At 39.2% G+C, this 19,005-nt stretch overlaps 2 protein-coding genes across 11 annotated transcripts in view; one reads left to right on the top strand and one right to left on the bottom strand.

Annotated features, from left to right (window-relative positions):
* The window catches only part of mctp1a (multiple C2 domains, transmembrane 1a), a 116,752-nt gene that overhangs the window by 96,118 nt on the left and 1,629 nt on the right, over positions 1 to 19,005 (bottom strand). Inside the window, exon 1 of one of the 8 annotated variants that reach the window (XM_020594337.1) lies at positions 16,380 to 16,782. The exons of the other annotated variants lie outside the window; for them this stretch is intronic. Within the exon in view, the coding sequence (XP_020449993.1) occupies positions 16,380 to 16,400 (21 nt within the window). The 5' untranslated portion in view covers positions 16,401 to 16,782. Of the gene's footprint in view, positions 1 to 16,379; positions 16,783 to 19,005 lie in introns of those variants that run through there. 8 annotated transcript variants of the gene reach the window in all.
* LOC109956892 (uncharacterized) lies at positions 7,262 to 9,238 on the top strand. 3 transcript variants are annotated; one of them, XM_020594340.1, is made up of 4 exons: positions 7,265 to 7,359; positions 7,775 to 7,827; positions 7,968 to 8,038; positions 8,397 to 9,238. In XM_020594340.1, the coding sequence occupies exons 2-4, from the start codon at positions 7,825 to 7,827 to the stop codon at positions 9,133 to 9,135; spliced, it is 813 nt and encodes a 270-aa protein (XP_020449996.1). In that variant the 5' UTR covers positions 7,265 to 7,359; positions 7,775 to 7,824; the 3' UTR covers positions 9,136 to 9,238. The 3 variants fall into 3 exon arrangements, with proteins under 3 accessions (XP_020449997.1, XP_020449996.1, XP_020449998.1); XM_020594341.1 differs by lacking the exon at positions 7,775 to 7,827 and having other exon boundaries at positions 7,262 to 7,359; XM_020594342.1 differs by lacking the exon at positions 7,775 to 7,827 and having other exon boundaries at positions 7,981 to 8,038.

The following is a 19,005-nucleotide window of genomic DNA, read 5'->3' as shown; positions in this document are numbered from 1 at the left end:
GGCATGTCTGTAGTACTGAACCCTGGAGCGTACACCATCTGTCTGCTCGTTACTCACCACAGAACATACGCATACACACAACATTAGTGAGAAGCATCCATGCAAACTTAACACTTCAGCCATAAATACTGAATGACAGCATTTATCTTCGTCTACTACTGCAACGTTATCAGTGGCAGAGTGGGTTAGAAGTACAGGATTTATCAGAGCAACACTGAAATATCAGATGACTATAAATGAAAACTGATAACTAAAACTAGAGATTCAAGTATAAGATGACTGTTTGATAAGGATGTCTGATCCAGTTCCTCTCTCTCTTAGTACTGAGTCTTAAATTACAAGTCAGGGTTTTCTATCAATACTGAGGACTAATTCAATACCTGTGATCTAATTTTCTTTTGATTTAAGATTTATTTACCCCAGAATATGGACTTCACTGGAACCATTTTATATAAAGGTAACAAAGTCAGAGATTGCTCTGGCACTAAAAATACAGTATACAGTAAGACAGAAGGCAGCCTTGACTAAATTAATGCAACTGATAGTAACTGACTTTTGTAAGAACACTGAAGACTTAATTCCATTTGGGAGATCTAAGATGCACCCATTTCTTCAGTGTATTTAGCTTATGACAGCTGTGATGTAAGACAGGCTCCCACAGCAATATAAAAACGCATATAAAAACAAAAACTCTCACTGGCATTAATTAGAGACAAGCACCATCAGTACTAACCGAAGAGTAAGATTACATAAAACAAAATTACAACAACCAAAACAAATAATAAAAGAAACGGTAAAATAAGGACAAGCTCCAAGAAAACTAAATACAAAGGAGAAATAATACAAATCAAAGTAATCACAGGAGAGTAATGGAATAAAAAGAGGGTGGACTGAGAGCGGGGTGAGAGGATTAAGTCAGGACAGAACCGGGATCAAGAGATGCTGTGATGTACAAAGGGCATACTCTGGTTAAAAGCTGAGTTGCCCCAGTGGTGGCCAACAGAGGAGACGAGCACATACTGGGAGCCAGGCCTGGCGCAACATGCCCCACCTGGGAGAGCAAGCACTTCCACTGGATCTATAGATGGATTAGTCTCCCTATTCTATTGACTTTTGTCTCTGTCCATGCAACCCCCTCCAGCCCCCTTCGAGTTTGCTTGCTCCATCACTTGCCACTAGTACTACTGCCACCCTGCTGTCTGCGTCGATCAGGTGCCCGACCCTCATCTCCCCTTTGTCTCCTTCCCCCTTTGAGCTGTCAATGCTCTTACACACCTTCTGTTTCAGCAGAACTGCCAATTTGCATTCAGCATTTCAAAGACAAAGAAAAGTCAAACTAAAAGTAACTAGTTGCACTGAATACAGGACACAAGAGGAAAGCTGACCTTTAGATAACTGGCTGAATCAAACCTGTGTTCATCTCTCTGAATCACCTCAAATAATTTGAGACTGTGATGGCGCAGCGCTCTCGCTGCTGCGGCCCGGGTTCGAATCCAGGTTGCATCAGGAAGGGCATGCGACGTAAAACACGTGGCAAATGTCAACATGCGAGTCGTCAGTGTGACGATTCGCTGTGGCGACCCCTAAATGGGAAAAGCTGAAAGTGACAACCTTTTATACTGAATAGACAATATACAGTTTTGTATATACAGAATACAATGGTGCTGTAAGATCACAACCTTGTATTACAAAATCCATACTGACAGCTTCCTTACCCTGCCTTTCATGGTATAGTTTATAATTTTGTCATCCTTCTCTTTTCCTTATCATCTGTCTGTATGTCAGTAACAGGAAAGTATATGCTGAAATAAAATAGTATCTATTGCTGTCACTGTTAGCTAGTCTTTTCCCTCTTTCAAAAATGCATTATTGCACATAATCACACACAACAAATCCAGCAAAAAAGCAAAAACAGACAAAGCAAAAGAAATAAGGGTGGTTTGGCGCCAGAACATGATGTGTGCAAGTCCTACAAGTGCAGTGAAATATATAATGCATCTGCTAGAGGTAATGTCCATTTTGTCTTTGTAGACTTGTACTTGTAGGTTAAATTTTCAAACTAATGTTAGGGGTAGAGCCTATTCAGCTAGCTTCACTTCTTTGAAATAAACACACTGCAGAAACTCTTAGTGATGAGCTGCAAATAAATTGAAAGTGAAACTATCGCACTGTTTGTGTGAGCTGCACATCAATGTAACAGAGCCGAGGCAATCGGCAACGCACCAAAACAAAGCCAATTCTGATTTGTGAACCACATAAGCAGCAATCTTGTGGTTCTGGATGTGTCTGTGGCTTGGATAACTCCTGGGACATACAGTAACATTGCTCCCTTTAGCATAATGATAAAGTCACTCTGTCTATAACCGTCACCCTGATGAATAGATAACTATTCACTCCCTGCATGCAGGACTGCAGTAACGTGACCACAGTGCAATAAACTGTGGATAAAGCCCACCACAGGCACCAGTCTAATAGCTCAATTGTACACAATACAATTTGATACTTGTGTATATAATATAATCTTTATTGCCTATTGTTGCCCATTGCATGTTGCAAAACCACATTGAGAAACATCACATTTTCCAAAATGAAAAATTTCATTGAGGTAAAACATGAGAGGTTCTGTGCAAATTACCTATTTTCTGTCTTCTCTGCTGGACTCTGAATCACACCCTGTTCCCTTTGGCTAATTTCACAAAATCACTTTTCTGCAGCTTCACCGTGACTGAACTTGGTACATCAACTGTGCTCACCCAAACACTAAGACTCTAGGTTTTTTTCTAATGCATTAATATTCAGCAGGGACAAACTGATGTGTGGGTCACACCTCTCTGCCTTCATTTTTACTGTATGATGTGTCGCAACCTGTCTACATCTATCCAGCTATCCACTTGGCCTCTGGTATGAAGAGTTTATAAATGCATCTCCAATGCCAATCTTCCCTTTCCCTAACGAGCTACAATTGACCCATAAGTTATGCTACCTACAAAGAACAATGTCTCTCTTCTAAAATGAAATGGTCAACAGTATTTACATGCTCCTACATTCTCCTTATGAAAAGCTAGAAGAAAAATGTCTCATGTATTTACACTAATATTTTACTAAGTTTGTTTTGTTGTGTAAGAATTGTATTTTTTGGTGATGAGAGCAAACTGCAAGAGACATTTCAGAAGAATAACAGCTGTGATTCTTAATCATAATGTATGTAGATATGTGACTTGGGAGTTATTTCATGCGGTAAGGGTTCCAGAAGCCCTGTTCGTTTCCTGCACATACAGTACAGTGATAGAGCAGTCAGAGCATAAGCCCACAGTGAGACCGTGAGCAGAAAGAATTCATTGACTGAAAAGGTACAAAACAGTGCAGAGAGTGTCGCTGCATTTAGTCTCAGCTGGGGTTTTTAGTATCTTCTCAGTGGATTGTAGATTAATTGAGTTAGTTTACCCATTTCTTCCAAGAAGCACCAGAGTCAGACAGCCAAGAGAGAATGTTACTAAATGCAAGACAAAAGCTCATCAGTAGCAGCACAACATGTCAAGAGGTTAATTCGACTTTTTAACAAGATGTTTTTGCGAGGATGAAACAGTTTTATTTTCATTGATGGCATTAACATTGATCAACACATTATCCAAACAGAAATAAACACCTTTAAGCAAGTATGGGCCCGGAAATGCAGGATATATAGTACGAAAACTGCTTTAAAAGGCTGTTTCAGGATAGGATGGGCTTTTCCTTGAATACCCAAAGAATCTTCCCCCGCAAAATGTGTCATCACAGCAGCCTACACTCCAGACCTGAGTGACTATAGTAGCAGCAAACCTTACAAGCTTCACCCAGTGATTCATCCTCTTTCATTATAACAACACCCACATGCCACTGCACACGTTATAATACCCACCGAGTTCACTGGTCCCTTAAAACATACCCTTGTGAATTCCTCAATTAAAAAAAGCTTCCTTAAGAGCTTTCATTTTGAAAGCCCTGGTTTCCAGAAGTTCCAATGTATTTCTCTTTATATCATCATCAAACATTTGTCTAACATGAGCACAAGGCCATGTACAACTATACCTACGTTTTTCCATGTATTGTCTGTATCTAATAATTTATGGTGAAAATGATCTTTCACAATGGGAAAACTGGACTGTGCAGATATTTTAGGATGCTCTCATTCAACCACGTTATACATTTATAAACATGTATACAGAATGAAGTGAATGAATGAATACAGTACATGAATATAGTGTGAGCTGATATAATATGCATTAAGATGCAAAGTGATTAAGTGCAGCAAGAGAGATCTTATTAAAGCAGACAAAAAGACAAAGACACGGATGAACAAATGGCTGGTGGAAAGTAATATTTCTAGTTTCCAGATGATGACTGACACCTCAGTGCCTCTGTTAGGCACAATTAACATGCTGAGGGAAGTTTCTCTCTCGAGACAGAGAGTAGCCTAAATGATCACAGACTTCAGTCACAGAAATATCTAATGAACAGGGATGTCCAGTGGGTACATGCTGTGCTACTGCATGCTCCGATTCAGATACTGATGGACATTGCTATTATAGGTCTACTAAATGAAGAAATGACAAGAAGAGCAACAGAGGAAGGATGCCGCATACAGGATGGGCAGACATGCAATAGATGTCAAATGTACAGAATTAATAACAGCTTTACAGCATGGACAGTCACAATGGCAAAACTGTATTTTGTAAGCATACAAAGAACATGATCCAGAAGGCTGTGCTGTCATATTTATATTTGTATGTTTTCAGAATTCTTTAAAGAAAACTGACAATTCCCTGGACAAGACTGAAATGTTATTCATGGGCAACAGATTCTTCTGTTTTTCTTACTGTATATGATGTGTCTGCACTAGGACTGAAAACTGTAGTATCTGCTACTACAAAAGCAATATCATCTGTTACACAGTGTGCTGTCACTGTGGTCATGTTTTTAGGGTAAAACTAACAGCAAATATGTCACAGTCACAGAACTCTCATACTCATTTGGTAGGCTCTCAGCTGTCTAGCAACAATGTTCTCTCAAATGTTGAAGCTAAGAATGCAATAGTTTGAATCCTTTCTCAGACATGTACATTTTGTTCTACTTATTAATCACAACTGATTGCATATAGGATCAGTTTATAGAGCAGATATAACAGTTAATGGATACACTGAATAAAATAAAAATTAGTACTAGTATTAGTAGTTGTGGTAGGTTGACTGAGTGGCCAGGAATGTAGGAGACAGACTCGAAAAATACATCAGGTTTTCTCAAATCAATAATTTATTTTAAACAAGTGCCAGCAAAGTACATATGCCAAAACAAAATCACTAAACAAACTCAATGGTTAACTTCACAGAAAACTCAACTCAAAGTAACTCAACGCAACTTACAAGCACGTGCACACAGCTACACTTAGACTGCCACACTCCCAGCTACTCCACCTCAGCTGATTAAATAGCCCCTGGTATCAATCAACCCTATGACATCCTTGATGACATCAGAGAGCGTACAGAATGAGGAAGTGATTAACCTAGTAAATACAATCAAACATTTAACACACAGGTTAAGGCATTAGGAAACATACATGACTTACGTTAAGGACAAGTGGAGTGCTCTCACCCACTTTGTCACAGTAGTGATAAAGCCATTAAGTAGCTTTGTCATTAATCACAGTTACAGCAACATGATATGAAAACTTACCTCTGATCCCGTGGAGCTCATGGATGAGAGACAGAGTGTGAATAACCTGAGGTCCCTTACAACAAAGCAGTCAGAAGACTGAGAGGGACAGAGAGTTAACGGGCAGTGCGTGTGTGACTGTGTGTGCAGCAGGTCAGCTGGTGTCAACAGCCGATGTGCACATGTTGGGAGTGGGAACCAAATTCCGACATCAGTAGCACACTAAGATCAGAACAATGGCTTAACACATTTGTGGATGAACATACTATGCACTGACAGCCTGCCAGGATGAAGAGGAAAAGAACCCACCTGACACTTCTTCTGTTATAACTTTACAAGTCAGCAGTACACCTCAATGTCTATGCTATTTGACCTTGAAATGGAGAATAATGAGAATTCCTGAGAGTTCTGATAGAGTGACAAATGAGGTCTAAACAAGAGGCAAGCATACAAATAGAAAAAGTGAAAGGGGACAAAATAAGAAATTACATGAAGTGAAATGAAAAGTAATAGTGTTAGATGATGAGCCTTTTTATAGAGCCTGTGGTCATAAGCATGACTTAGAAATAGCAGCCACCTGTTGGAAGTGAAAATTCCAGCAGAGCACAGAGCAGCTGGCAGGTCACAGGTTGTTGCTGATGTGGCAACTAAACAGCACACATTTGTTAAGGATGTTCAATCAAGTTAGTATTGTTTTATTACTCGATTCCAAACCAAGTCCTTTAATTTTTGATATTTGCCAATACTGAGACCGATATACATTTTGGTTATTTTCCACAAAAGAATCATCACCCGGTGCAGTTCCAATGGTGTGTTTAATAGTTTCAGAGAACAAATAAGACAAACCAAGGTCTAGATTTACAGAGATTATGGAGAGTATATATTTATTTCATTGTTGGCTTTAATGTTTGCATGGGATTTGTGGAAAATTACAAAAGCACCTGCCCTCTGATGTCTTTGCCTCCATCAACCACAAGAAGTTTCTATATTCTTTTATGTTTCTTTTAAGATGCTTGGTCAACATCAAAGTGTATAAGATTTCAGCTCATTTTCATATATACCTAGTTAATTCAATTTTATTTAGGCCATACAGCACCAAACCACAACAAAAATTATCTAAAGGCACTTTATGGTCAAAACTAATAATATAACATAATAGAGGAATAAACCCCCTTGAGCAAGCGTTTGGAGACAGTGAGAAGGGAAAACCAGGCTCTTGTCGGAGCAGTCATCTGCTTCGAACAGTTAGGGTAAGTCGAGAGCAGAGAGAGAAAGAAGAGCATTAAGAAACCATAAAGAATGGGCAGGTAGGGACTGTAACTGCTATATACTGAGGGCAAGGACTGGAGGGGCACTCCAGAATAAAGGACAGAGTGAAGCCAAGAACCACGGCTCTTTAGTATTTACTTACTCCAACCCTGTGGGGCAACCGCAAATGTATGCAGTGAAAAAAACCCAGAATATCTTAAAAACACTATCTATTTTTGTATGTTATTTTTGTTTATTTTAGAACTAATCAAAATTTGAATGTAAAGGGACTTTACATAGCAACAACAGTTCTGGGGAAGCTGTTGCTACACTAAATTTCAAATGTACATAAAAGACAGCAAACAGCTAACTTGATGCAGCTACAAAATTAGAAGAAGAAAATTAGACTGCATCTTAACTGAGGTAAGTCCATTTTGAAAGTTATCTATTGAAAAATATCCTAATGTTACTCAACATTTCAGTAAAATACAATGATATTAAGGTAATTTATCGGACCAGTGGTGGTTAACACACCTGGACCTAATTAGTTAATGTTTATATATCATCTCCTTTCACGTTGTGGTGGATCGTACCTGATGATGATGCAACTTTACTGTTGAAGCATCATGTTAGTGGGTCGGCCAAGTAAAACTAGCTTGCTGTGGAGTACTATCAGTATGCAGGCATCTTCATTGGTTTGGTTTTAATCAAATTAAAACTATATATAAATAAGATTTTACTAGTTTAATAGTTCAAGTAAACTGCACAATAATTATACAGAAAGAAAACAGCATAGTTTTTCCTTTTTTAGTCCACTGAAGTTATATTGTTTCAGCAGATCCCTCCACCCCACTTACCTACACACTGTAGCAAGCTGGGGAATCTGCCATGGTAACAGAAAGCTAATAGTGACACAGGGAGCCTTGATCAGTCATTACAAATACCACTAAAACATTTACAAGCAGCAAATAGCAAGAGATTTGTGCAATTTAACCAGGTGTCTGTCACTTTGCTTTGTTTTTCCCACACAGAACATGGCACCAGAAGATATCTTGATGTCAAAATCTGGTAGAAAGAAACATTTCAGTTTCTCTCCCTTCAGGTACAATATTTAAACTTTTTTTTCTTTTGTAGGGCAAACACTACACTTTTGTTTTGATTAATCTAGTCTAACTTCTTCCTACTCCGTTCAAGCATGTACTAGGTATAAGTAAATTGAAAATATTTTTGTGGACATGTCTGGAATTATGTGTGATTACATACTGACTGTTGTTACATGTTTGAAAGAATAAATAAATCAAATCAAATCAAATCAAATCTCATTTTAACAAAAATCAAGCAATTTAAGCTGTTGTTTTGGGAACATATGCAGCATGAATTGCGTGCAAGGGTAATTTCCTAACTGGAAAGTTGGTTAATTCATTGTTACTGAAATGACTTTTGTTTTAATGTCTGGTCAGGAGCAGGCGGCAGACAGCAAATGACAGGAGATTCTGCATCATGTGGATCAACAGGATGGTGAATAAGCAGATGGAGAAGCGCATGTCTGTCCTGCATTCAGAAATCCTTCTCATGAATGATTCTCTGAGAGAGGAGATGAGGGCTGAGCTTCAGGAGCAGCTGAGAGAGCTGTCTGTGGTGAAAACAACAGGAGAGAGAGCCCTACATCACACCAAGCTGGACCAAGAGCTGAGGACGACATCAAAACAGTTCAAAAAAATGGATGAATGTAAGAAGAATGCTGAGGAGGAAGAAGGTGAAGCAAAATCTCAGGACACGGAGACATTAATCACTAACTTTTCTGAAACACCGTCTGTTATAAACAGCTCCTTCATAAAGAGGAAACATCTAAAACATGAGGAGAGCTCAAAGATTGTGTCAGATGGCTTCCATGACAATGACAGCTATGCTGACACCAGTGGTGTCTCCAATGCTGTTTACAGCAGCTTAGCCCCTCCTAAATATGAGCGACAGGAATACCAAAGAATTTCACTGGCCAGCCAGCTGATGAAGGAATCACAGGAGGAAAGACCCTCAAGCAGTGAAAAAGAGGGAGGGGCAGAGCCTCCTGCAAAAGAGAAACAAACGAAGCAAGACGCAAAAGGAATGGACACTCTGACGAAAATTAAGAGATCTCTCCATTACCTTTTCAATCCTCATTTGTCTTCTAAATGGGAGATATTAGAGGATGAGGACTGATCATTTATCTTTACAGATAGATTTTGAGTCATACCATGTTAAAATCTGTAAATAAAACATTGTGCACAACAGCTACAATCTCCACCTTTAACAGACTGACAAAAAATGCTATCTCTCCCTCTGCAGCGTGTTGGTGCTGCAGTGTGCGTCAGGGTGATTTAGTGGTCAATGGAGGGAAACAATAGTGGAGCTTTATGGTAACCGCTGCATAAATGTTCCTTTTCCTCCTCTTAACCTCATTCTATTCCAGCCTCAGAACAATTGGTACTCTGTGAGATGTAGTCAGTAGTTCACAGGAAAGAAAACAACAGTATGGCAGGGACATAACATTTCTACATGCCAACAGTATTTTCCATCTATCAGGGGAAAAAGTCTTAACACACATCCATCTGAAAGCATCCCAGCTACATCAGAAGACGAAACAAAGTTCGCTATTTAAAATTACAATCATAAATCAATCAAAAAAATCCTACCAAATGTTCCAGACTTCCAGGTTTATTCATTCTAAGACAACAGTAGAAATAAGAATCTTTAAGCAAGAAAATCATAACATTTAAGACTATTTTGTCTGACATTAATGCACAGTAAAAAGAATAAATGCTAAAAAGAAGGGCTTATTTAAATGACTTCTAGTGGGTAGTCTAAGAACACTTTGCAGTGGAGAGAAGCTGCCTGAGCCTGGCTGCTACTGTAACATACTCAGGACACAGTCCAAGATATGGGATTAGGCCTAACACCATGTCTAGGCTGGACACTGGTGTGAATGAGAACACTTTACTTCTGTGTAACCAATAACTGCACAAATACAAGCTGCCTGTATGTATAACATATGTGAACATGCACAAATGCATTGGGGATTTAAATTGAAAAGTAGCCCTGCAACAGTCTTCTGTCACTGCCTGTACACCTCTTTCTTGTCACATTCCTCTGTGACAAAAGCCAGAAATTACCCTGCGTGGATTTTCCTGCCCATCTAAAAATGTAACCACTCGCCGAAGACAAAATAAATGATTGGCTACATGAGAAGCTAACCTGGTTTATTTTTAAACACCCACCAAACAGAGCAAACCCCTAAATACGAATGGCTTACAAAACCAATTTTACTTTTCTGCACATGCACACACACATACCTACAGGAGGTGTAAATCTTGACCTTGCAGCCTGTTTGACTGTCAGGTAGTTTGATAAACAAAACAGAAAAGGGAGTTTACAACCACATGCAGTCATGCTTTCATATTCATTTGAATTACTTAACCTCACCTGTGCAGAAAGACTGATTTATGCATGAAGTCCAATAACAATAACTTTTTAAAGCTGCAGTACAAGTGCCTTTTAATCATAGGCAGAAACTGCAAACTGTGCAGAAAGCAGTGCTAAGCATCACATCCATCTAGCCAGCCAAAAGCTTCTAATCACATCCTGCCAATTACCTTTCTTCTCTCTAAAGATCCACATCAGCTTTGTGCCAGTAGGCGGCACTAAGTCCCTTGCGAGGACTAGCCAAATTCAGCAGTACTATCAGCAGTGCCAGTAAGGTTCATGCCCATACAAACCATCATTTTTCTCTCTTGAACATGACAGGCACTGATTTCATGCTATCAGTTTCTTTACTACAAGGCGGAGCTGAGACCAGACAGCATCAAAGAACGCAAGCACAAATATACTAGAGTGATGCTCCTGTCTGATATTTTCTCTGCTGTGGATAACACTTTGGTAACGTGATGATCACGTGCCAAAATGACGTTGCTCTCACACAGTCTGTGCCACGATTAAAACCATTCACCCGGAAAAATGACAGCTTCACAGCGAAACTGACCGAAACACTCATACTGATGAACGTGAGCTTTCAGGGACTGAACTGCAATTTGGAATGTAAACACCTGAATGTTGCAATTTATCTAATGCACCAAACTCAGAAAACCTATAAAATAAATTATGCAGACATGGAGAGCAAAACAAACACGCAGTATGCACCACTGCTGTTTCTGAACAGATTTTCCAAAAGGACAAGAAGTAATTGACTTTTCTTATTATGGCCAAACCTAAAGGTCAACTCGAAAGCAATGGCTGAGTAAGAAGATGTGATGGCTGGAACACAATTCTAAAACCTGTACTCCATTGTCAGTGGCTACCAACTAAACACACCACCCTTTACTAATTGAAGCATTGTATGTGTATGACCTACATACAGATTAACCCATAATCCAGACCCATTAATTACATTTTTTTGTTTTTTACCTGAACGCTAAATGGCTCAATGTTTGCACTATGCTTTAAATAAACAAAGCAGGCCTTCATATATATATATATATAAGAAAAAAAAAGCTATGTAGCTCTGCACAGGCATGATGGGATACGGCCTTCCACACCTATTTTCAGGACATGTCTACAGGCTGCGTCACATGTTGGAGCTGCAAGCCAATAGGTTCTTTGGATCTCATGGCAGATTGAGTTGGACTACATCTTGTATTTCACCTTCCTAAGGAAACTGAATGTGCCACATTTTCCTATCTGCTGTAGTTAACCTTGATGTTTGGGGCCAATGATAACAGAAAAACAGGATGGACCCTGGATGGGTTGAAGTCCACCACCTCTCACAGGTGGTCGTGTTTTCTTGTGCTCTTATCTGAATTGGAAAAAACTAACAAAAAAATCTCTTTTAATTGCATTCTTCTTGTGGCACTGCATCATTTTTTTTACATTAATGATAAAGCAGAGAAAAAAAAAAACATTTTACCCTCATCGATTAAACAAAAACACTTGGACCAAATTATTAAGACAAGTGTCAGGTTTGGAACTTCCAAATCCTACAAAACAGAAACTGGTAGAAACTTGTACTGGTACATTTCACCTGGCCAGTTTTTCACAGCAAATGAAAATGGCAAGCTCTACTCTAGGTCAGCTGTATAGCAGCTCAGGTCCACTTCCTTCCATAACTACTAAAATCACTGTCAGACATTACTGACAACAAGTCAACTGGAACACACGTGTTTCAATAAATGCCCCCCCACCCCCATCCAACTATTTCCCCAGCTCACAGCCTACCCCAGGACCTTTGTAGCCACTCTTTCAGTCTCTGTTGCTCTCTCTCCATCTCTGGATCAATACAGTGGCTTTTCAGATGATTACATTGACTTCCCAGTAAACCTCATAAAGATGTTCCCTTGAGTTCAAAAGGCTAAGATCTTCTAAACACTTGTCAAATGCAAGATTCTGATGCAGTAACAAGAAGCACAAGCATTGTGTCCTTAATAAAGTAAGCATTTTGATCTGATCAGTCTGAATGTGTCTGTAACATGTTTCATTGCAGACCTGTAAAAACCCTCCACTGCTCTGGCTCAATGTTAATGTTTTAAGACAACGTTAAATATGTGAAAGGTTTACAACTTTGTTTACGGTGAAAGCAGTTTATATGATCATACTATTCTGCCAAACAACTTCATCAAAAATAGCATGGAGGTAAAAATGTTACAGCAGTTCTGGCAGCACAGATCTAGGAAACAGAACAAAAGCTACGTTATGCACCATATCCCATTTCATCTTCCAGCTGATTCTATTAATCAGCTTCGATCTCAGTTCCAGGTAGGGTTGCAACAGTATGAGATTTTCCCTGCACAGAGGCGTGCTCTCAAAGCTGTTCATTTTTGAGATATCCAAAGTAATACCATGGCTGATTTTAATTTCTTTTTTGGTGGATGGAGTTTGGTGATAGGCTTTTAATCTCTGCAGTGGCGCCCATTATGAAGTCTGACAGGAAGTCTGGGAAGAAAGGTGCACGTGCATTGCATTGTTTCTTCAATACCAGTAAGCAAACGTGCATTATATGATATCATCAATTTTCATACCACGTTATACTGTGAAACCGGTACACCACTGCAACTCTAGCTCCAGGAAGCACAAAAATCCTTACACCTCATTTCTACAACACACAACAGAAACCACTGCCAGGACATTATGAGTTGGGTATACATGCACCAAATAGGCGACTGTGAACTTTAAATGAGATATCAGGATGACAATGAGTAAATATGTTGATCTAAAAATCTTGTGTTTTAGGAACCAAGGGCCCCAGTCAAACTTAACATGAATATTGTTTAGAACTGTATGAAACACACACATGTTCTCTTAATGCATCCACATCCCAGCCAAGCTCCTATATTGATCACGACAGGCTGCAGGAATACTTATGACTCTCTGACTACTGGGGCAGATTCATCTGTGCAACAAGGAAGCTCATTTGCAAATATTCAATATCTACTCACCACTGAGGAAATGGGGTCTACATTGAGTTGCAAATGACCCATTTTTGATTAGCATGAGCAGTAGGGAAAACATCCCACAGCCATTGGTCACGAGGTGTTTTGTTCAACACACCTGTATCATATTATTGTCTGTCTGCAGGGGCTTGTCCGCCCTTTACTCTTGAGCATCTGTCTACTTATAAAAACCTTCTTATAGTTCAGCTGCTAGGTTGTTAAATTTTCAGAGCACCTGGGTTGGAGGTTGAAGAAAGATGCAAGCTGCAGACACAGAGGTTTTGTTTGGGCTCTTAGGAAAATGACAGTGACTTAAATAACATTAACATTTCTGTGCTGAGCCAGTGTCTGGTCTGGCTCAACTCAGTGATGATTAGTCTATGTGAGAGGGCAGCATTTACAGTTAGAAAGCTAATTCCCCAGCACCATCTATTGATTTAAAAGGCTGACCCTACCTGCTCTCATTATGCTGCCTGACAATGTCTTCCACTGCTCTACGCATTTTAAATATATATCGTTCATTGGCTAATCAATGCAAGTTACTGAGAAGAGGGAATCAGTTCTGAGTAATACCAGAAACACATCAATCATGTTCTCACTTTCTGCATCAAGATGTCATTCAGCAGGGCACAGACACTCCTGAGTCATTTAGCAGTCTACACTGTCATGCTTAACCTTGTTTACACACAGAGGCTCAGACTATATATATTAAGCATGTATGAATGGATAGATCTACACAGTATATATTAGTTGCATGTGCTTGTCAGTCTTCGTGTGAGACTGTGTAACGGCACTGGCTGAGAATGGAGATAATGCTGTAGGGTAACAGTGTCACAGTGCAGAGTTCCCATCTTGCAGTATGCAGACTGTTCTTCTGCCAAGCTGGAATATATTTTGGATTTGTCCTCAGAAAGCTCTTGTAAAGGCAGAGTGTCGTTATCAGAGAGGCTAAGACTGGGATCAGAGGAGGGAAGATGAGAGCTGGATCAGGGAGACAACATAGGTGAGGTTTATCCCTCACCATCCCTCAAAGGGCACACAAAAGGAGTGATGGCAGGAAGGAAAAGGATAACCAATTCGTTTTGGGCTTTATGTTGGTTTCTTTGGGGGGGATTATTAAGACAAAAGCACAATGTGTGCGGCCTTGTTACAGGGACACTTCAGACAAGGTGTACTGAATGACTGACAGTTGCTTTTGATCAACTGAATGTTAAAACTGGCTGTTAAATGTAATGCTGAAAGATTTATCCGATAGCTGAAATAACAGTAATAAATCAAAATTTTGATTCCAGCCTGTACACTGAGGATTTGCAACTTTTCCATATATATAGTTTTAAACTCAGCCTAAAAAAATGGATGACACTAACTTTTATTCAAGATGAGCATTAATATTACATTTTACAATAAACTGTTGATTATTCAAAACAAATAATCACAGTCTGTTTGATTCAGCTTTCAGTGCAGTTTGTATGCTATCAAAAATGTATAAAAAGAAAAATTTGCTAAACATTAACCAGTGGGTAACACAATCCATCAGCTTTTGAAATGAAATGCTCAACGTTTCCATCGCTCACCCAAATGCCCATGCATCTGCTCAAAGTGTAAATCGTTACTGTAAAACTAATTAAAAGATTTGTCAAATTCCTCCAGTAAGTTGAGTAAATGCTAAAACATCTTTAAAAAGGAAAATATGGAAAAAATCTCAAAACACATTAAAACATCCAGAGTTGCAAAAAACTCATTAAATGACTCACAACTGAAAAAAGGCCATGTTATGTTTGCCTTCTGTCTTTTTTCTGGGGTAATAAGCAGAAAGCAAGGAGATAACATGGCATCAGGTCACTATAGCACATTCATACGTTTGGGTTTTCAGTGGCCCCAAGCTGCACATCTTCAAATGCTGACAGCCCTTGTGAACATAGCTATGTGGAACAGATTGGGCCTAATTAGCAGCTTCCATTTGTCTATGGGTAAAACCACTCAAATCAGCCATCACAGGTCGTTCACAGATGTCTGTGGCAGAGAAACAGACACACTCATATGTGGGAAGCAGACACCAGGTACTACAAGACACCTAATCATAAAGTGAGAGCTAAAACTCATCGACATCTCAAGTGGTTTGTCATATTTTCAACCAGTGTGATGTTTCTTTCCCCCCGGTTGTCACTGTTCGGAGCGCTTCGAGGTCAGCATCAATCACGCGCCCATCACTGTCTGTTACAACTGATGGTCCCCCTGGACTGTAATGAATCCTAATTTAAGCTGCCATCAGGACACTTCCAGAACAAGGCCTCAGGCTGTATCCAAGTGGACATGATGTTGTTCTCACAGCCCAACTCAGATAACAAAGAAATGGCACACTTTCCCCTACAAGACATCCAAATCCAAACATGGCTCACTTCAACATGACTGCATTGTCAAAAGAAGAATTCAACTAAAATCATCCCAAAGTTACAGTATCATTTCTCTAGAGTTGTTAGTCTAACAAGCTCCGTTTACAATCCATTATAAGGATAACTCACTATTTAACAGAAAACCCTGACGAAGCTGTTTAAATAGAGTTGAAGATAAGACAAATTATATTTATGCACTGACTATGTATTCTAAAAATACCCACCATCTTTTACATCCAATATATTTAGCATTAAGAGTTTATATTCTGAGACATAAAAACCTGCTTTCCTTGTTCATTGGTATTTTAAATGCCTCCATATGGGCTGAGCAAAAGGAAAGCAGAAGGATGGAGGAAGGCTGAGAACTGAGCCTCAAAAGCACAAACTGTAGAGACTGACTTTTGTTTCAGAAAACATTCCTCTTTCATTAGAAGAGTTTTGGAAACACAGCCACGACTAACGTTTAACACAAATACAAAGTCATGATTTGGTTCACTTCCATGGTTAAACGTGGGATTAATGTAATACCATGTATAGCGACACTTCAAGCGAAAAACTCCCAGAAAGGTCGATGAAGGAGTTTGACTTTACTCACCATTAAACTTAGTTGGACCATCCCAGGACTAGTATTAGGCCCACATCACTGACGGGGCCTTTTTCATAGGGCAGCTGCGCTAACCAGGCCGTGTGTGAAACATGACTCGCCAATGTTTGTTAGAAAACAATGAGGAAAAAAATTGTCCACAGAAGGCAGAGAAAGCATCGACAGCCAGTCTGTTTGGGGCAGGGGAATGTGGCACTGTAACTCGCACCTGTCGTTATAACCTGCATTGAAAATGCTTTTCATTTTTCTAGGGACTGGGTGACGCTGTGGACAACTTTGGATGAGATTATTATTCCCAAAGAGGCAGCCCAGCTCGGAAGCAGCTAACAGTTAGCCGCTAACGTTTTAACGTCGTTCAACTTTACCCTGCTTCAGGTGCGCCAAAGGTTAGCACTTGGCCTCCGTAACAGAGATGTGCGCACCAGCTCTCCAGAACAGCACCACCTGCTGTTCGCTCTTGGTCATTAGCGTTTGAGATAATTAAATCAGGTGCGAAGTTGGTTTCTATTTCCTGACACCACAATTATTATGTGGACAAAATCTCCCTGAAAAATCATTCAACTCAATCATTCTAAACACTTCATTTTGGCATGTTACTGTATAACTTGTTTGCTTATCAAAGTGAGCACTTGTAAGTTTTATTTTTAATATATGTTTATTTATAAAGGGTGATGTTACTGAATGCTGTTACCCCTTTGACTTTGACTGCTGAGTTAAATGTTTAGTAAATGATGCCAACGCATTTGAGCTGCAATAGGAAGGCTTGTGCCAAACAGGGCAGGCTGAGTAGCAAGAAATAAACACAAGTGAAGCTCCAGCTGGCTTACTGCTGTAGAGGGCCTAAATATTATGAAAGCACGTTTATCAAATGCAAATTGGAATTCAGAACACGTATTTGAAGTGTAGGCTACAATATGTAGGATACATAAAAAATAAAGGTGACCCCAGTCGACATAACCCAGGTAGTATAATTTTAAGATAATGCACTTGACACAATAGAGAAGGACAGAAGTGCATGAAATCAATCAATTTTTGCTTGACTGACATGAGCACCAGAGACAATATAATGGAGCTACTGTTTACATGTAGTAAAGGTAAAAAAAAAGGTGGCATCAGACTTTAATTAGGTAAAAATGGCCAACTTTGCTTTAATAGAAAACATGCAGAGGCCTATATGAAAGACTTACTGAAATGTCTTAAGACCCAATAAGACCTACAGTCTAGAAATAGAAGCAGATACAAAGAAGGGATCAATCACATGAAGTGTAAAATGTTCAATTACAGTGACAGAACAAGGAATGGCATGATGAATACATACTCCTGTCAAAGTGAACCTTACTTAAAATAGATAAAAACATAATATGGACTTGCTGATTCAAGAGTCTTAAGTCAGTAAGACAAGTGAAATGTAGAGCGTCCAAAGGGGACTGATACCTTATCAGGAGGATGACAAAAAAACGTCTTTCCTCTCATGATTTAACGTAGCTGTCATATACATACAGAAATACACTCACATATTAAAACCTGCATTGCTTTAAGCAAAAGTTAAATGTGCTATTTTTTCTAAAAAAAAAAAAAGCCAATAATGACTTCCAGAACTTGGTTTTAAGTCCCTCCATCACTCAAAAGTGTGAAATTGCATTTTGGTTGTATGATCTATATATTCTTATTTATGAAATTGTGGTTTGGAGTTTTATGCTCTCATTTTAGTAATGATAAGTTATATATACTCACCTAATGTTGAGTATGTAATTAAAGTGTGTGACATTGATTTGTAATCTTTGTTGGCTTAGGCAAGCGCTGAGGCAGCACATACTTTATGTGCATTGCCTATGATGCAGATAAATCCTATCAACTTGCATGCACAAATAAGTAAAATGCACCAGCAACTGGCATGTTTACCTTCCTGTATGTTGTGATGTTGATTGTTTATTTCACTGATTTATTTTCCCTCAGGTGTTAATAAACCATGTCTAATCCCATCTCATCTGTTCTCATGGCCTCTCACTTCACTTCTTATCCTCATCTCTCTCCATCGCCTATACTTCATCTCATACATACATATTCTCATACTGCTATCTTTGTTCCATGCATGTGGAAAATCCAACAAATGAACAGGAACCTGAGTAAACATAGCACAACAGCAGGTAACTAATGGCTCACACTGAATGCTAAAACTTTGTCTGGCAAAGTGAGATATCTGTGTATTATGTAACTGACCCGGAAAGTGCTATTTGAAACTGCAAGAGCAATTTCAGTGAAGTCATTAATACTTGCTTTCTTTTACCTCTTGAGCTGAGTGCACTGCACTTCTTTCAGAGGTTTAATGGATAAAAACTACTTGGCCCAACTACAGCATGGAGAAGTTGACTAAATCACTTTTAGACAGCAGCCTGGAAGCAGGTCAGAAGCAGGACTGGCTTAAAGTGTGGGGAGATGAAAAGCTTCTCAATAACTGCTGCCAAAGAAACAGAACACACTCACTGTATCTGTATCTAAAATTTTACTTCATAAATTGGCAGTAAATATCTGGTGAGTCTGACTGAAATGGCATGACCTACTGTAGGAGTAATAGAACTCCTATTAGGGGACACAGTGTCAATCCAGGCATCACCTT

The sequence above is a fragment of the Monopterus albus genome, unplaced genomic scaffold (assembly GCF_001952655.1).
Source record: "Monopterus albus unplaced genomic scaffold, M_albus_1.0 scaffold23.1, whole genome shotgun sequence".
In the NCBI taxonomy this organism is placed as follows: domain Eukaryota; kingdom Metazoa; phylum Chordata; class Actinopteri; order Synbranchiformes; family Synbranchidae; genus Monopterus; species Monopterus albus.
Note: the sequence above shows the minus strand (reverse complement) of the source record. Positions and strands in the feature narration are given on the sequence as shown.

Excerpts from the sequence above, each read along its gene's own strand:
- LOC109956892 (XM_020594340.1), top strand. Across the intron at positions 8,039-8,396 it reads TTCAGTTTCTCTCCCTTCAG|GAGCAGGCGGCAGACAGCAA; the intron begins GTACAATATTTA and ends ATGTCTGGTCAG.